The sequence below is a fragment of the Natator depressus genome, chromosome 4 (assembly GCF_965152275.1).
Source record: "Natator depressus isolate rNatDep1 chromosome 4, rNatDep2.hap1, whole genome shotgun sequence".
NCBI lineage: Eukaryota > Metazoa > Chordata > Testudines > Cheloniidae > Natator > Natator depressus.
In genome coordinates, this window is record NC_134237.1 from 20485368 (window position 1) to 20503902 (window position 18535).

Below are 18535 nucleotides of genomic sequence, written 5' to 3' on the forward strand. Positions count from 1 at the left end.
AGGAGTAAGAAACACTACACTGGCTTCTACATTTTTGTATCAGGTTCTTTTGTCAGTAAATTTTATACCATAATTCTCATCACGGGTCTGTATGAATCAATTAATGGTTATTTTTAATCCAGATTGTGTCTGTCTGTCTCTCTCTCTCTCTGGAGGGAGGTTAAAACAGTAAAGGCAGGTAGTAACTGCAGGCTCATTTACCTGTACCACATATCCAGAGATGCATTTAAAATTGGCAGGCCGAGGAGCTCCATTTATCAAAATCTCTCCAGAGAGTCCGTGAGGATCTTTCCTTGCAGCTAAGATATCCAATAGCCTAGAAAAAGAAAAATCAGGCTCCCAAAAGGGTTCTGAAGAATAAATCTTTGAACAGTGGAGTAGGTGGAAGATAAATTTGGCATACAAATCCAGTTAACAAAATGTGTTGCACACGCAATTTTGATGCTGAAATGCAAGCTCAGTTTGTCTCCTGTGACAAGATCTGCTCACCCAATAAGCAGAGGTGGAACTGTCAGGGTTAGGGCTCCGTGATTTTTATGGAGCCTTTTTGCTGGCCCTGGCAAAGGTTTGAGCAGCCTATGAGCTGTTGTAATTTATGCCAGCTGGAAAAGTTTCCAAAACTTAGATTTACATGACAGATTTTGTTTGTACACCTAAATCAAGTAGCTGAACTCCAGGTACCTTATTTTTGAGCATGGAAATCTGAGTTATCTTTTGGGTGATAAAGATACAGTTTGGGGCACACTAATTAAGAGTTTGGGTTGAAGTCACTTTGAACACTTGGCTCTTGTGTTCCTAATCATCCGTACTATAAGTATGCAGGCACATTTTCTGTCTGGCATGGTTTCTCAACATGAGGAATACAGATAACCTAAAATAAGTCCTTTCATTGCTTCAACACTTACGAAGATTTGCCACTGCCAGTGGGTCCCAAAATTGCATTAAGGCCAGGTCTCATAATCCCACTGCAAACAAAAGCAACATTTCCTGAAGTCACTGTTTTATTTGTAGACTAATTCATTTAATTTGAAAGCCTTGTTTGTCTGTTGTTGTAAAAACAAAATCCTTTGGGAACTGGTGAAGTTCCTCAGCTATGTGAAATAAAATTACTTGCTAGAAAAAATTTTTTTTATAATTTTTTAGTTTTCAAATATACAAAATTATATTTCAATTTTAGAGGCTTTTTTTTTTTAAGCCACATTAAGCTCCTCTTTTTCTCCCGAAGTTCAGGTCCAATTGCATACCTACTTTAGTATGGACATTTACACATTTTTCCTACGAACTTACAGTTGTGCCTACAAACTGGTGACTTGCACACAAACCTGACTAGGCAGCTATTTGCCATCAGAACTAAGATGGGCCTTGAGTTAAGCACCTGCAAACTGGTTTTCAAACTCTCAAATACATCAGGTTTCAGAGTAGCAGCCGTGTTAGTCTGTATCTGTAAAAAGAAAAGGAGTACTTGTGGCACCTTAGAGACTAACAAATTTATTAGAGCATAAGGTTTTCCACTGTATGGATCCGATGAAGTGAGCTGTAGCTCACGAAAGTTTATGCTCTAATAAATTTGTTAGTCTTTAAGGTGCCACAAGTACTACTATTTTTTTTTTAAATACATCAGAGTTTCAATATGAATCACAAATTCTAACTGAACTGAGGTTTTTCTTTGCTGTGCTGCAAACAATGCTTCTGTATAAGGGTTCTAAACTACCAGCTCAGATAATTAACTTTTTTTTTCAAATTATCATACAACATTTATAAAAGTAATAATGCATCCAACTAGTAATATATTTGTACAGAATTAAGTTTAAATTAAATAACACACAACTGATGTTGTAACCCTCTTATGTATTAATGTATCAATATCACATTATGTTTTATAAAATACAAAAGTTAACATCCAAAGTGTGAATTCAAAAACTGTATTTCTTACAGTAATTTCTTCAGTCATTCCTGAATCTATCTGATGGACGTTGACATGAGGTTGTTGACTAAGTTGTATGAAAAAGAAAATTAACGTACACTAGATATTTTTTAAATACGTACTTGATATCTTTCAAAATTTCTTTAGTAACAGCTTTTTGACAACATAAAAAGCCACTCTTCACTTTCACTCTGTAGCAGATGTTGTGAAAGGTCACAGTGGCTTCTGCAGGAAACTTTCGCTTTTCTATAGAGGACAGTTTTTTCCAAGGAAAGCCATTGGTACTTGGTTCTGATATCTGAATACTGCTGTGTGGCTGGTTCTCTGTCATTCTGGAAGGATGCTTCTGTGGTTTATAACAAAAATACTTATAGTAAAAGTTACCATAAGCGCATTCACATAAAATCAATAGAAACAAGTAGCTGAAATATAATAATGTTTTGTTGTGGGATAAACCTACATGTATGGTAACATTCATGACACTCTCATATCCTACTGATTCTTCTTTTTTAAAAAAAAATCAACTATACAGTAACAGCAAGATTTCAGTCAATCACAGCATACTAAGACTGAATGCACCGTTGGCAGGGACTAGCAGCTATAAGCCCTCAGCATTGGGGCTTCCAAGAGCACGGGGCAGACAGGACTCACCTCCACCTGCAGGAACCTCCTCCAGCTGAAGGAAGCGCTTGCATGTGGAGGCTATAGATTTATATAAATCAATGTAAAGAAATGGTAATGAGACTAAAAAGAAATCAACCAAACCAAGAGTTATAAAGACTCAATTGTTTTACAGTGATTTATTTAATTTGAATATATATTTATATTTGTAATGTTGTATTGACTGAAGTGCTTTTCATACAGACCATTTTTTGCACAGTATTTACTACTGCTTAACTTTACTTTAAATGAGAACTAAAAACATTTCTATAAAGGGACTGAGAGTTATCTACTTTCTCTACAGCTTCTCTGAAAGGATATTTGTATGTGGTTGGGGTGTAGATGGGGGGGTTGTATGGGTGGGGTGTAGGTGTAAATTGGGGTGCCTTTGTGTATGGGTCATGTGATGTATGTATTTGTGGGGTATAGATTGGGTTAGATGTGCATGGGGTAGATATAGGTGTATGGGTGGGATGTAGGTGTAGATGGTGAGTTTAGGTGTGTATGGGTGGGGTGAGGTATGTGGTTTGGGTGAGGTGTAGATGGGAGGATGTATATGGTTGGGGTGTAGGTGTATAGATGGTTGTGGTGCAGACCGGGTGTAGGTGTGTCTGAGTGGGGGGTGGGGGGGTTGTATGTGGTTGGGGTGTACGTGTGTCTGAGTGGGGTGTAGATTGCGGGGTTGCATATGGTTGGGGTGTAGGTGTGAGGTTGAACCCCTCTCCCCGCAGCACAGTTACCGTCACCCTTACAGTGCACGGCTCAAGGGGTAGGTGCTCCTTGGATTTTCAGCTGCTGCTGGATCCCGGCCCCGCTCCGCTCCCGGTCTCAAGTCCGCCCCTCCCTGCGGCAGCGGAGCGTCTCCTACCCCCCCCCCCCCCGCACTGGCCTGCGCGGCAAATGAGCAGGCGAGGAGGATGCGCGGGCAGGCACGTGGCAAAGTAGGCTGGCGGGGGCTCGGTTCGCGCTGATGGGGTCGGACGCGACTCCTGGCTTGGGAGGCTCGCGCCTGCCCATTCCCCCCGTTCTTACTTCTCGGGCAGCCCCGCGCGCAGCTGTGCAGCGCCCCCCTCGCCGCCCCCAACCCGTGCAGCGAGTAACGGCTTTAACGGAAGCCACGGGCGACTGCCACTGGGAGCGCGCGCATGTTTCAACGGCCCGGCCAGGGACGCAGGCGCCTAGCTGTTTGCTCTCTGCCTGTGCACTGCGGGGGGGGGGGGGGGTGCTTGCTCTACGCGCCAAGCCGCGCTTCTGCGCGCACTGCCCCCCTCCCCGCTCAATAAAAGCGTCTGAGAAAGAGAGCACGAGTGTGGCTAGTGCGGGCACTTCTGTGCAACTGACCAAATGGAAATAGACAATCCCCTCCAATGTTTAAAAATAAACATCGGTCTTATGCACTGAACTTGTATTTTTATATAGAGAAATACATTCTGCCAAGGGTAGCTATGTGGTTATCCTGGAAAGCTGTGCAATAAAGGGCAATATTAAAGGGAGAATATTGGATATTTGTAGATGTGTGAGGCCAATTTCAAGAACCGCATGTAAGTAGTTGGCTCTAACAACAAAGGAGGGACTAGGAAAATAATTCACTGAAATCAAGAGCACAGTCAGAGAAAAGCTCTATTTATGAGCATGGTACAAACCTATAGTCATTTGCTAAGGAACCTGCTGATTTTAAGGCCACAGCATTGGTGAGCTATTGGCTACTTTGATGGTAATTTACCTTGACTATGATAGATGATTTTTAGAAGCTTTGCATAATAAATATCAATGTTACATACAAGTTTGCTTCTGTTATAGAGGAATATATCATTTGCATAAACTGTACAGTTCAGATATCTGAATGGAGATTCTCACAAAACAGCTTATTTTGTGAAAGGTCTGAAGGAAACACATAATTAAATAGTACACAGTATTATTGAAATCAGTTCTGTTGCCGGCACTCAGTGCCGAGAGGCTGAACAACAGCTTGAGTTGGTTCGTTACCCGGTGTGCTACACCCAATAATCACAACGATGTGGAGAAGCAGAAAAGTTTATTTGAAGCTTCAAATAGGTACAGGGAGATTTGAATCTCAAATCCTGTACCCAGAGCAGGAAGTTACACAGGCTTTTATATATCCTTTTTCCCAGCATACTTATCCAATAGCAAGCTGCCCCAAGTATCCATATAGCCAGCCAATCCAATTCCCAGCTAGTTCCCTGGTTCTCTGTATCATTTATTAAGCTATACATAAAGCTGCTTTATTCAGCATTGTTCTTCCATATCTCCCCTGTGTGGCCTTGCTTAGTTTCAGGCAGTCTGACTCTGCAACATATTGTTGCAGATTCTCAGCATAACTGCTGTGTGTGCCTCCAGGCGGGGGGGCCAAGGACACCTGGGCCTAGTACGCAGAGCTGCTGCGAGTGCCTCCAGGTGGGAGGGGGGGCCAAGGACACCTGGGCCTAGTACGCAGAGCTGCTGCGAGTGCCTCCAGGTGGGAGGGGGGGCCAAGGACACCTGGGCCTAGTACGCAGAGCTGCTGTGAGTGCCTCCAGGCGGGAGGGGGTCCAAGGACACCTGGGCCTAGTGTGAGGGGGCTTCATCGACACTCGTGGTCTTCCATCCCCTCGAGTTACCTAGTGGCCATGCCCCAGTGTCCCCAACAACTCCCCCCTTTGAGAACACTCAACAACCTTGGCTCTGAGTTTTCTCACTTGGGCTACTTATTTCTTTACAATAGGACTTTGCATAAGCACTTTGTGATAGCCCTGAAGAGAATGACGTATTAACTTTTGCAAAAGGGCCCTAACACATGATACTGCACAGCATAATACCAGTAATACAAGCAATACAGGAAAGAGAAGTTTCAATAGCAGGCTAAATAAACCACCAAGCCAAGACGACAAACTCCAGCCTGAAAACAAGGTTTGCAACCAATCGCTCTCGGAGCAGTATAGGCAACCTGTGCTCCGGCTCAGGCATGGGCCTCAGCCTGTACCACCTTTTCACAGATCTCATAACTGCTATCATTTACATATACACAACATCGGGGCCCGATGAGGGCACAAACCCTCCTTGGGATGCCAAGAGATAGTCCAAAGCCAGCCTGTTTTGGAGGGAAAACTCCTGAGCTGCTGTACCTCTTTATTTAATGTTTTTACTGCCGACCCTAAATCACTAACCGAGTCCTCTAACTCTAAGGCCACCTTCTCAAGTACCATCTGCAGCCTTATAGTATAGCGGCCTATGCATGCCATGGCTGGTCCGGTAAACAGTGGCGCTATTCCCAGTACAGAACACCCTACAAGCTTCTCGGTTGTGAGGGGATTCTTTATATTGCCCTCCAATGCCTTAGTCAGTCGCCGCAGGGTCTTTTCTCGTGACTCAACAGAGGTGTCTCGGGCATTTTTAATCTTTCCTTTGGGCAGTGTGGCAGTTATTGACAGATGAGGAACTCCATGAGCTATATAACAGCTACCTGTCCAGTTGGCTGGCAGTACCTTGTAAGCCTTTTGGCCATATACAAAATAGTGACCCTGTAGGTCCCAGTAAGGACTGTTTCTTAAGGGGATTTCTAGGATATTTAAGGCTGCTTTTCCAAATAGTTCATATGCCCCTAAGGGGGCATCCCATCCTCCTGACTGGGTACAAGTGGGGGCGTTTCTAATTGTGCCGTTCAAATTACACTCGCCATAGTGACCACTACAAACCCACCATTGGCTTGCTACATTGGAGATGTTAACTGGACGGCAAGTTACATTTCCAAACCCCTTTTTTGTGGTAAGATTATTTGTAAGAGTTTTCCTAAAAAGGGAGGAACCATTATACCCACACTGTTGGCCTCCCCTGTTGGTCTTTATCCAATACCCATCAGCCCACCGTGTAATAACACAGGAGCTTTTTCCCACAGGACGCCCATAGTGATCAGATTGGTTTCAGGTAAAACATAACACTCCCTCAGTGAGTACTGCAACTGAATACTCCTGGTCCTGATAGGTGGCTTGCTGTAAAGAGGTCTTATTCCAGAACGGCGAGTCCGTTCTTTCCTGCTCTTTGGTGGCGGCTAATTCTGCTAGGGTCAAGGGCAGCATGTCAAGGGGCATTCCCGTTTTGGGGGGACAGTGGAGTCGGAGCACATACCCAGCAATCAGTCTGGTTTGTTAAAGTAGCAACATGGTGCGCAAGCGAAACAAAGGAGTTATGCTCCCGATATGCACAGTTTGGAAATACCAATACAGAGAATAACAATGTTACCCAATTAATTATCACCAGAGTCTTCCCAACCCAGGGCCTTCAGTACCTGGGTGGGCCCATTTTAGCATTAAGGTGCCCGCTATTTGTGTCTTTTAAACAGTAGCTTTAGCCCGAGATCGTCACTAGACGAGGAGTCAGCAGGTTGGACGGTCCACTGTTCTGCTGACGAGGGGGCGGGTACTGCCTTCAGACGAGAATGAAAGATCCAGTTCTTGTGTCCCTCGATCTTTGCTGCTGTATGGGAGATCAGCAGGACGGTATAGGGTCCTTTCCACTTTTCCTGGAGAGGCTCGTCTTTCCAGGTGCGAACAAGCACAGAGTCACCGGGCTGTAAGGAGTGGACGGGAGAGTCCAAGGGGAGAGGCTGGGAATCCTTGGTATACCTGTGAAGAGACAAGAGAACAGCAGACAGGGAACACATATACTGTGACAAAAAACCATTACCCAACTCCCATTCCCCTGACAGAACCGGGGTGCCATTCATAGGCCATGCCCTTCCAAACATAATTTCAAAGGGACTGAGCCCTAATCTACCCTTTGGGAGAACGCCGATACGGAGTAGGACGAGGGGCAAAGCATCAGGCCATCGCAGTGAGGCTTCTTGGCACACTTTTGAGAGATGCCATTTAAGGGTCTGATTGGTACGCTCCACTACACCACTGGCTTGCGGTCTCCAGGGCGTATGGAGTTTCCAGGGGATCTGTAAGGCATGTGAGATGCTTTGAATGATTTTTGACGTGAAGTGTGTCCCGTTGTCAGATTCCATCCACAGGGGGAGTCCAAAGCGAGGAATGATCTCCTTAACAAACTTGAGGGCCACTGTTCTGGCAGTGCAATTACGGCATGGGAAGGCTTCTGGCCATCCGCTGAACCGATCCACTATAACAAGGAGATATTTGAACCCTTGGGTCCGGGGAAACTCAGTAAAGTCTATTTGCCACACTTGTCCAGGGCCCGGAGTGGGTTCCAGGGCAGCTGGTGGCACAGGATGTCCCGGTCGGGGGTTATTCTTTTGGCAGACTAACCAGTCTGCTTGTACCTGGGCAGCCAGGGGTCGGAGTCCGGAAGTGATAAAGTATTTTCCCATTAGTTGGATAAGTGCTTCCCTGCCAGCATGAGTGGTTTGATGTAGTTTCTGCAGCACTGGCCGGATTAGGCCCTTTGGTAAGAGGACCTTCCCTTCGGAGGAATGGAGCCATCCCTCCTTTTCCCGGAGACCGAGTTTGTCAGTTAGCTGTCTCTCCTCCCCAGAGTACTGAGGGGTTGGAAGCTCCCCTAGTGATGGGATAAAGGCATGCATATGGGCGTTCTAAGTCTGAGGGGATGGCAGGGTGGCAGCATGCTTGGCCTCTCTATCTGCCCGGGCATTACCTCTGGCCACATCTTGATCCTCCCTTTGATGGGCTTTACAGTGTACCACCGCCACTTCCGAGGGAAGTTGTACGGCTTCTAGGAGCCGGAGGATTTGGGGCCCGTACTTGACTGGGGAGCCTTGGGCTGTCAGCATTCCCCTTTGCTTCCATAGGCCAGCATGAGCATGCAGCACACCAAAAGCATACTTTGAATCAGTAAAAATGTTGACCCGCTTTCCTTTTGACAGTTCAAGTGCACGGGTCAGGGCTATTAGTTCGGCAAGCTGGTCAGAGGTCCCAGCAGGCAAACCTTCAGCTTCCACAGTGTCATGGAGGGTCACAACAGCATAACCCGCCCTCCTTTGTCCATCTATTACAGTACTGCTACCATCAGTGTACCACTCATAATCTGCATTTGGGAGGGGTACATCCTTTAAATCCGGACGGCTGGAGTACTGAGCATCTATGATCTTTAAACAGTCATGTTTCTGTTCCTCTGTTTCTGGCAAGAGAGTGGCTGGGTTAAGGGAGGGGCAAGGCTTTAAGGTGACTTCAGAGTTCTCTAACAGCTTAGCCTCATACCGAGCAATCCGAGCCTGGGTGAACCAAAGCCCTCCCTTTGCATCCAATAAGTCTCCGACCATATGGGGTGTATAGATTTGCATAACCCCTCCCAATGTTAGCTTCTCCGCTTCCTCAAGCACTAGGGCAGTAGCTGCAACCGCCCGTAAACATGCCGGCCAACCCTTTCCAACCTGATCCAATTGCTTAGAAAAATAAGCCACGGGACGTCTCCATGCTCCTAACAGCTGTGTGAGTACTCCTAGGGCCACCCCCTTTCGTTCATGTACATACAACTGAAAGGCTTAGAGAGATCCGGCAGGCCCAGAGCCGGGGCTTCCATCAATTTCCTTTTCAGGATTTTAAATGCCCTGTCAGCCTCTGGGGTCCAATAGAAGGGGTCATGATCTGCTCCTTTTACACAGTCGTACAGGGGTTTAGCCCACAGTCCAAACTCTGGGATCCATATCCTGCAAAAGCCTGCCATACCCAGTAATGCCCTGAGCCACTTACAATTACTTGGAGAGGAACTTGACAGATAGCTTCCTTTCTTTTGCTTGAAAGCTGACGCTCCCCTTGCCTTAGCTGTAACCTGATTCCTTTACCTCAGACAACAGAGTTCTTAGGAGGATATTACAGTCGTCTCAATCCGGCTTGTGACTACTGAGGCACCCCTCAAAGACTGATATAAACCTGCTTGGGTTTGTTGAGAATTCCCCAGCCTGTGTTTTAAAAGCTGCTAAGTCTATTGGATTGAATGGCACATGGGTGTAAACTTGCATAGTGGTAGCCTGACGTCCGTCTGCCCCTGGGCAAGCCACAACAGTCTCGGTAAGCAAAGGATAGAGTCCCACCGAGGGGGCAATCTCTGTAACCCGAGGCATCCTACCCTTATAAGGTGGGGGTGTGGGGGCCAAAGGGGACACCGGCTCTGCCATTACAGTGGGGGTGGGGGTCTGGGGACTAACATTAGCTACTACCGAACCAGTCGGAGTCAAATTACAACTCTGCAGAATTACAGCTCTATTCTATTTTTTTAAAGCCATAAACACTTGTGCATACAAATGTTCATTTCATTTACCCATTTACTGATAAAACAAAACTAATTGGAGGATCGTGTTGTAATTAATTGACCCCCCTGGTGGCCACCACTCCTGGTCCTCCAGTTGATATTGAGGCCAGTCAACTGTACAGAATCGTTTTAATTGGCTCTTAGTCACCGGATCCGCACCAAATACCTTCCAGTTTGCTAGAATGCACTCTAGGGGCGTACACCATGCCCTAACCCCTGAGCTCTGTCCCTGTCCCATACCTACAGGGTAACTCTGGGCGTCCCCAGGTTCCAACAGAGCATACAATCCGGATTGCAAAAGGTTCCTACCTTATCCAAGGGACCGGTTCTTCACCGTGGCCTGCGGCTGCTCCTCCCCCATGTCTAAGGGACCGGTTCTTCACCGCCGTCCACAACTGCTTCTCCACTATATGAGTGCGTTGCACCGTTGTGCCCTCCGGGGTTGATCAAATCGCGTCTCCTCCGAGGCCCCCTATGAACTCACCGGTGCGCGCTGGGCGTCGGTTCTTGCCGCAATCCTCGACCTCCAGGAGGGGTCCGGGCAAGGCTAAATTGCAGCCTCGTCGCCCACCCAGGGACGCCAAAAGCTGTTGCCGGCACCCAGTGCCGAGAGGCTGAACAACAGCTTGAGTTGGTTCGTTACCCGGTGTGCTACACCCAATAATCACAACGGGGTGGAGAAGCAGAAAAGTTTATTTGAAGCTTCAAATAGGTTCAGGGAGATTTGAATCTCAAATCCTGTACCCAGAGCAGGAAGTTACACAGGCTTTTATACATCCTTTTTCCCAGCATACTTATCCAATAGCTAGCTGCCCCAAGTATCCATATAGCCAGCCAATCCAATTCCCAGCTAGTTCCCTGGTTCTCTGTATCATTTATTAAGCTATACATAAAGCTGCTTTATTCAGCATTGTTCTTCCATATCTCCCCTGTGTGGCCTTGCTTAGTTTCAGGCAGTCTGACTCTGCAACATATTGTTGCAGATTCTCAGCATAACTGCTGTGTGTGCCTCCAGGCAGGGGGGCCAAGGACACTTGGGCCTAGTACGCAGAGCTGCTGCGAGTGCCTCCTGGCGGGAGGGGGGGCCAAGGACACCTGGGCCTAGTACGCAGAGCTGCTGCGAGTGCCTCCTGGCGGGAGGGGGGGCCAAGGACACCTGGGCCTAGTATGCAGAGCTGCTGTGAGTGCCTCCAGGCGGGAGGGGGTCCAAGGACACCTGGGCCTAGTGCGAGGGGGCTTCATCGACACTCGTGGTCTTCCATCCCCTCGAGTTACCTAGTGGCCATGCCCCAGTGTCCCCAACAGTTCAATGAACGTTAAAAGGTACATTTAATATTTTAATTAATGGAACAAACACACATAATATGAATAAGTAACAATCAGCTATACCACCCGAAAATTGTGTCAGTCTTACATTGCTGTGTGACTGACCATTAAGTCCCAAAAAGGTTAAAAATAAAATTTCAACCATTCAGAAACCAGCTTATTCATAGATGCACAATATGTTTTTAAAAAACTGTACTTTCCAGAGATGACTTGTTGTGACTGAACTAAGTAAACAGGTGTGATCTCTATGCTAGTCAGAATGTCCGTATATTGGATAGTGCAACAGTGAGCAACCATCATTGTACCAGCATCCATCAGACACTGTTATGAAACAGTGTTATGAAACATATGAAACTGTTATGTTATAAAATCAGGTTTCAGAGCAGCAGCCACGTTAGTCTGTATCCGCAAAAAGAAAGAGTACTTGTGGCACCTTAGATTAACAAATTTATTTGAGCATAAGCTTTAGTGAGCTACAGCTCACTTCATTGGATGGATGCAGTGGAAAATACAGTGGGGAGATTTTATATACACAGAAAACATGAAACAATGTGTGTTACCATACACACTGTAACGAGAGTGATCACTTAAGGTGAGCTATTACCAGCAGGAGAGCGGGGGTGGGGGGGGGGAAGCTTTTTGTAGTGATAATCAAGGTGGGCCATTTCCAGCAGTTGACAAGGACATCTGAGGAAGAGTGTGGGGGGGGGGGGGGAAATAGTTTTACTTTGTGTAATAACCCATTCACTCCCAGTCTTTATTCAAGCCTAAGTTAATTGTATCCAGTTTGCAAATTAATTCCAATTCAGCAGTCTCTCGTTGGAGTCTGTTTCTGAAGTTTTTTTTTTGTTGAAGAATTGCCATTTTTAGGTCTGTAATCGAGTGACCAAAGAGATTGAAGTGTTTTCCGACTGGTTTTTGAATGTTATAATTCTTGACGTCTGATTTGTGTCCATTTATTCTTTTACATAGAGACTGTCCAGTTTGGCCAATGTACATGGCAGAGGGCATTGCTAGCACATGATGACATATATCACATTGGTAGATGTGCAGGTGATCGAGCCTCTGATAGTGTGGCTGATGTGATTAGGCCCTATGATGGTGTCCCCTGAATAGATATGTGGACACAGTTGGCAACGGGCTTTGTTGCAAGGATAGGTTCCTGGGTTAGTGTTTTTGTAGGTGATGTGTGGTTGCTGGGGGGCTGTCTGTAAGCAAGGACTGGCCTGTCTCCCAAGATCTGTGAGAATGATGGATCGTCCTTCAGGATAGGTTGTAGATCCTTGATGATGTGTTGGAGAGGTTTTAGTTGGGGGCTGAAGGTGATGGCTAGTGGTGTTCTGTTATTTTCTTTGTTGGGCCTGTCCTGTAGTAGGTGACTTCTGGGTACTCTTCTGGCTCCGTCAATCTGTTTCTTCACTTCAGCAGGTGAGCTTTGTAGTTGTAAGAGTGCTTGATAGAGGCCTTGTAGGTGTTTGTCTCTGTCTGAGGAGTTGGAGCAAAGACGGTTGTATCGCAGAGCTTGGCTGTAGGCAATGGATCGTGTGGTGTGGTCTGGTCTGGATGAAAGCTGGAGGCATGTAGGTAAGCATAGTGGTCAGTAGATTTCCATCATAGAGTGGTGTTTATGTGACCATCGCTTATTAGCACCATAGTGTCCAGGAAGTGGATCTCTTGCATGGACTGGTCCAGGCTGAGGTTGATGGTGGGATGGAAATTGTTGAAATCATGGTGGAATTCCTCAAGGGCTTCTTTTCCATGGGTCCAGATGATGAAGATGTCATCAGTGTAGCGCAAATAGAGTAGGGGCATTAGGGGACAAGAGCTGAGGAAGCGTTGTTCTAAGTCAGCCATAAAAATGTTGGCATACTGTGGGGCCATGCGGGTACCCATAGCAGTGCCGCTGATTTGAAGGTATACATTGTCCCCAAATGTGAAATAGTTATGGGTGAGGACAAAGTCACACAGGTCAGCCACCAGGTTTGCCATGACATTATTGGGGATACTGTTCCTGATGGCTTGTAGTCCATCTTTGTGTGGAATGTTGGTGAAGAGGGCTTCTACATCCATAGTGGCCAGGATGGTGTTTTCAGGAAGATCACCGATGGATTGTAGTTTCCTCAGGAAGTCAGTGGTGTCTCGAAGATAGCTGAGAGTGCTGGTAGCGTAGGGCCTGAGGAGGGAGTCTACATAGCCAGACAATCCTGCTGTCAGGGTGCCAATGCCTGAGATGATGGGGCATCCAGGATATTCAGGTTTATGGATCTTGGGTAGCAGATAGAATACCCCTGGTCGGGATTCCAGGGGTGTGTCTGTGCGGATTTGTTCTTGTGCTTTTTCAGGGAGTTGCTTGAGCAGATGGTGTAGTTTCTTTTGGTAACCCTCAGTGGGGTCAGAGGGTAATGGCTTGTAGAAAGCGGTGTTGGAGAGCTGCCTAGCAGCCTCTTGTTCATATTCCGACCTATTCATGATGACGACAGCACCTCCTTTGTCAGCCTTTTTGATTATGATGTCAGAGTTGTTTCTGAGGCTGTGGATGGCATTGTGTTCTGCACGGCTGAGGTTGTGGGGCAAGTGATGCTGCTTTTCCACAATTTCAGCCCGTGCACGTCGGCGGAAGCACTCTATGTAGAAGTCCAGTCTGTTGTTTCGACCTTCAGGAGGAGTCCACCCAGAATCCTTCTTTTTGTAGTGTTGGTAGGAAGATCTCTGTGGGTTAGTATGTTGTTCAGAGATGTGTTGGAAATATTCCTTGAGTCAGAGACCTCGCAAATAGGATTCTAGGTCACCACAAAACTGTATCCTGTTTGTGGGGGTGAAGGGGCAGAAGAAGAGGCCCCGAGATAGGACAGATTCTTCAGCTGGGCTAAGAAAATCAGTTATGAAACATGGCTTCATACTTTTGATAAATGCCTTGGTAGAAAATACACTGTAATTATGTTATCTGTTATATCACTATGGTTTGAACTCACACATGGTAGCTGGGTTTCTCCCCATGACTTTAGGAAACAGCAGTAGCTAAAATTTAAATAGAATTAATGTCAACAACAAAGGTCTGAGACATTTGGAAATTTTAAAACTGCAGCTGACCTGATTTATTTTGCTAGTAACCTAAAATAAAGAGGAGGGAGGATTTCCGTAAAGAAAATTAAAAATGGTGGGATACCAGCTTTTAGGACTTCAGGGGAAACCATGCTGCAGTGTATTACAATCCATGGGCATGTAAAAGGGGTCTTCAGTTTTTTCAAAAAGTGTTTTACTGATGCTTCACTAATGACAATGTGTATGTTCTCAAGCCCCAGACACAACCTTTTCTGTCCACCATTGAGAAAGACATGAACACATCAGTGATAATGAAAACCAAACTAACACTATTCCCAGGTACATTTGGGCACAATCCTGCAGCCCTACTGACCTCAATTGAACACTAAGGGCTGCAGAATTGGGTTCTTTTTACATGCTTTTATAACTTATTAACACATTTTATTTCATATTACAAATTTCACAGAGAGAAAATGAGTCAGTAGCAGGACTGGTGGTGATCAGTTTATTTATGGATGATCTAGAAGAGCGTAAATGTTGAGACAGTAAAATTTGTGGCTGACAGAAAATTATTTAAGCTAGTCAAGACTAGAGAGGATTGTGTGCAATTTCAAAAGGACCTAACACACTTAAATAATTGGGCCACACAATGTTAAATAGAATTCAGCATGGACGAGGGCAGTAATGCATACTGGAGGGAACTTCACATACATAGTGATGGAGTTTAAATTGTTACCATGTGAAAAATATGAAGGCAGCTCACTGAAGAGGTACAACAATGGAAAAAATGTTAAGATGTTAAGCTCTGCTAAGATGGATAGTGGAATACAGAAAGCATTGTAATACCATCATAACCAGATAGTACGTCCTTTGAATAACACATTTATTTTTGGTCACCACATTAAAAAGACACACTATAGCTGCAACAGAAAAAAATTGCAACTGAAAAAATCCTAAGGACAACAAAGATAATTTCTTGCACAGGAACTGAGAAGCCTTCCATTCAAGGAGAATAAATACAACAGAGTTATATAAATTAATTAACAGAATGTAGACTATCTTTAGGGTACACCATCTACCCCTTCAGATAACACAAAAACAGGAGGTACTTGACATAAGGAAATTTAAAATGCAACATAAAGTGAGAATTAATTTACCTGTAGAAACTACATATTAATATATTACAGCTATAGTATGTTATTAAGACAGTGTTGCCAGCTCTCACTATCTGATCATGAGTCTGGTGATGCTTGGTGTTTTCCTTAAACCCTCAACAGCTGGAATCAAGAGATTACATGAGAATTTCAGCTCTCACTTCAAAGAAGTTTCTAGCCCATATGGTTACAGAATAAAGCTTGAAAACATGAAGCAAATTCACCCAAAGAGCTCAGAAACCAGAAGACAAATAAAAATAACCAAAAAAATATTACTTTAAAAAAATCTCACAATGGAAATAGGATATCAAAGTAGATTATTGATCTGTTGCTGTATGGTAATTTCTGTGTTCCTAGCTGAAATACTGTGCAAACAAAAAATACATTATATTTGGCATGTATATTTTAATGAACATTTTCCCATGCATGATGGTTAAGGTTTGTATTCAGCAATACATATTTCCACATTACTGAAGCCATGCAAACCGATTTTACATCTGTCCAGTGAACAGATGCGAGAGGTGGGGCAGAGCCATAACCTCATCCTCTGCCTGCTCCTCCAAGTCCTTTTGTGGCACTGTGCACCCCAAGGAATAAGACCGCCCCAGCATGCCACAACTAACCGCAGGGGCTACAATTCTTCCTAGTTCTTATACAGAGTACACAAAGGTTAGGCAGCTTCTTAGCCTTCCCCTCACCACCACCAACTATGCATCCATGTAAGGGCCAGGCAAAATCTGGCGCATGGCAAACATGACTACGATGTGGTGGAATGTATGTGGAGGAGGGAAATAGGAGAGATAAAATTAGTGTTCCAAGATCTTAAAAATAGATTTTCTTTTTTGTCAGAGTATCACTCTGGATGTGCAAAATTAAGAAAATTTGTCCAACCATGGAACCTTTTTGTTGTGGATAGAGCCATTAATTATTACCATTTCATAATTGTTCTGTATTTTAACAAATAGCATATAGTAAAGAATTGACTTTACAATTGGTCTGATGATGAGATGAATACTCTTATGTACATTTCATGACAATAAAGAAAATTCAGACATACTGTAAATTTCAAGAAAGTGCATTTCAATGAATATTTAGTATTGCTGAAGATTTTTGTTAACTTTGTTACATTTTGAGGCAAGAGGTAAAAGATACAAAAGAGTACTATTAACAAAAATCAAGTCAGTTTTCTAACTTATAAAACTATTCAAACAATGTGAATTACAGTATATTTACACTTTTGTTTTAAGATAACTTTTTCATGAAGTGCAGTTTCAGATAAGAAATTGTAAGGAAAATTATTGTCATGCATGCAAGAGCCACATGATTCTGCCACAGGCCCCAGGAAGTTGCCTCAATTCCTTGGCTTTTCAAATATTCTTCTCCAGTACAATACCTAAAAATATATGTAGAGATTTTTAAAAGTGAATCCTTTGTTAGGCATCTGTTATGTTATGTTCATTTAAACTGGAATTCCACATGACGACAAAGGCATTTTTGCAGCAGTCAAGTCTTAAGAAAAATGCATGGAGACATTTCACGTCAGGAGCTCCTGACCCCAGAACCCAAGCATTTAAATTCCATTTTTTCCTCTTGATTGACTTGAGATAAGATTACAACACTTTACACACATTTAAACTACACAGAAAGGGTGGTCCAATGGTTAAGATGCTAGCCTGGGACTGAGGAGCCCAAATTCAATTTCCAGTTCTGCCACAGACTTTTTTGTGTGTGACTTTGGGTAAGTCACTTAGGGTGCATCTATACTTAAAATGCTGCAGTGACGCAGCTGCACCACAAAGCACTTCAGTTAAGACACTAACTACCCCAACAGGAGAGGTTCTCATTGGCATAGGTACTCCACTTCCCCAAGGGGGCAGTAGCTAGGTTGACAGGAGATTTCTCCCATCAACCTAGCACTGTCTACACCGGGGGTTAAGTTGGTTTAACTGCTTCGCTCAAGGTGGTTTTTTCACATCCCTGAGCAACATAGTTATACCGATCTAATTTCCCAGTGTAGACCAGGCCTTAGTCTCACTGGATATGTCTACACTCCATCTGGGAATGAGCCCTCCAGTCTGGGTCCACAGACTTGCGCAAGCCCAGCTAACGCTAATCCGCTAAAACTAGCTGTGTGGATGTTCCTTTGACACTCTTGTTCAGGCTCTCAAGCCTCCCATCCCATGCTTGGGAGACCCAGGTGCAATGTCTACACAGCTAATTTTAGCATGCTAGCATGAGTCCCACTAGCACAAGTCTATAGATGCAGGCTGGGAGGCTTGTTCCCAGATGCAGTGTAGACATACCCACTGTGCCTCCCCAGTCTGTAAAATGGGGGATAATAGTATTTCCTTTCCCCACAGTGGTGTTGTGAGGATAACTACATTAAAGCCTGTGAGGTGGTCAGATACTATGGTCGGGGGATCATATAAGTACCCAAGATAAGAGATCATTTTCTTTTCAATTTTATTTTTCATGTCGTATGATGCTGTTTTGTGGGGTTTTTGTTTTAACAGACATAATGAATGCAAAATGGCAAAGGCATATCGATATTGCTATGAATATCTTTACTGATTCTTTTGCTCATGGCCTCTGTAGCATGTTATCTTAGCACATACAATGCAAAAAAAAAACCAAACCAAAATGCTGTTTTCTTAATACTAAATAAATATTACTTTAAAGAATCCTACTGTAGGTGGTGAATGCACATCAAATTCTCTAGCACTCAAAAAAACCTTGCAATCTTGTAGATGTGTTGTAGTGGAATTCATTTTAATGCAAAACATATACTTACGGTTGGCTAACCTCTGTGCAGTTCATATCAGTCTGACTTGTATTAGTGATACCAGTGCATAATTTCAGATCAGTAAATTCATTAATTTGCAAAGCCTTTTAAGATAAAAGAAAAAAACAACTGAATTACTATTAAAGCGATGACAAACCAACTGGATCAGATACTTACTAAAAATCAAATTTATCTTCAAAAATTGTATGGCATCATAGCTTCTGATCTCAGACAAATCCATCTTTTCTAACATAGTGTCATAGCTGATTTTGTTGTAAGAGTATAGTTGTATACATGATGTAAGAATATAGTTTATTCAGCACCCCATATGACAGTGGTCATCTATACAGCAGCTATCTAACCCAGCACTTTCAAAAGACTCCATATTTTCCACCATAACTGCATTACTGACTCAGCTTCCTAAAA

At 44.3% G+C, this 18535-nt stretch overlaps 2 protein-coding genes across 2 annotated transcripts in view; both read right to left on the bottom strand.

Annotated features, from left to right (window-relative positions):
- The window catches only part of LOC141985777 (broad substrate specificity ATP-binding cassette transporter ABCG2-like), a 34184-nt gene extending 31929 nt beyond the window's left edge, over window positions 1–2255 (bottom strand). The window contains exons 1-3 of the mRNA XM_074949972.1: window positions 2047–2255; window positions 906–965; window positions 202–316 (exon numbers count right to left, since the gene is read on the bottom strand). Of these exons, the coding sequence (XP_074806073.1) occupies window positions 202–316; window positions 906–965; window positions 2047–2255 (384 nt within the window). The remainder of the gene's footprint in view (window positions 1–201; window positions 317–905; window positions 966–2046) is intronic.
- Window positions 2256–14353: 12098 nt separating this feature from the next.
- Window positions 14354–18535, bottom strand: part of LOC141986258 (broad substrate specificity ATP-binding cassette transporter ABCG2-like) — a 36191-nt gene continuing 32009 nt past the window's right edge. The window contains exons 15-16 of the mRNA XM_074950571.1: window positions 18119–18213; window positions 14354–16720 (exon numbers count right to left, since the gene is read on the bottom strand). Coding sequence (XP_074806672.1) covers window positions 16570–16720; window positions 18119–18213 — 246 coding nt within the window. The 3' untranslated portion in view covers window positions 14354–16569. The remainder of the gene's footprint in view (window positions 16721–18118; window positions 18214–18535) is intronic.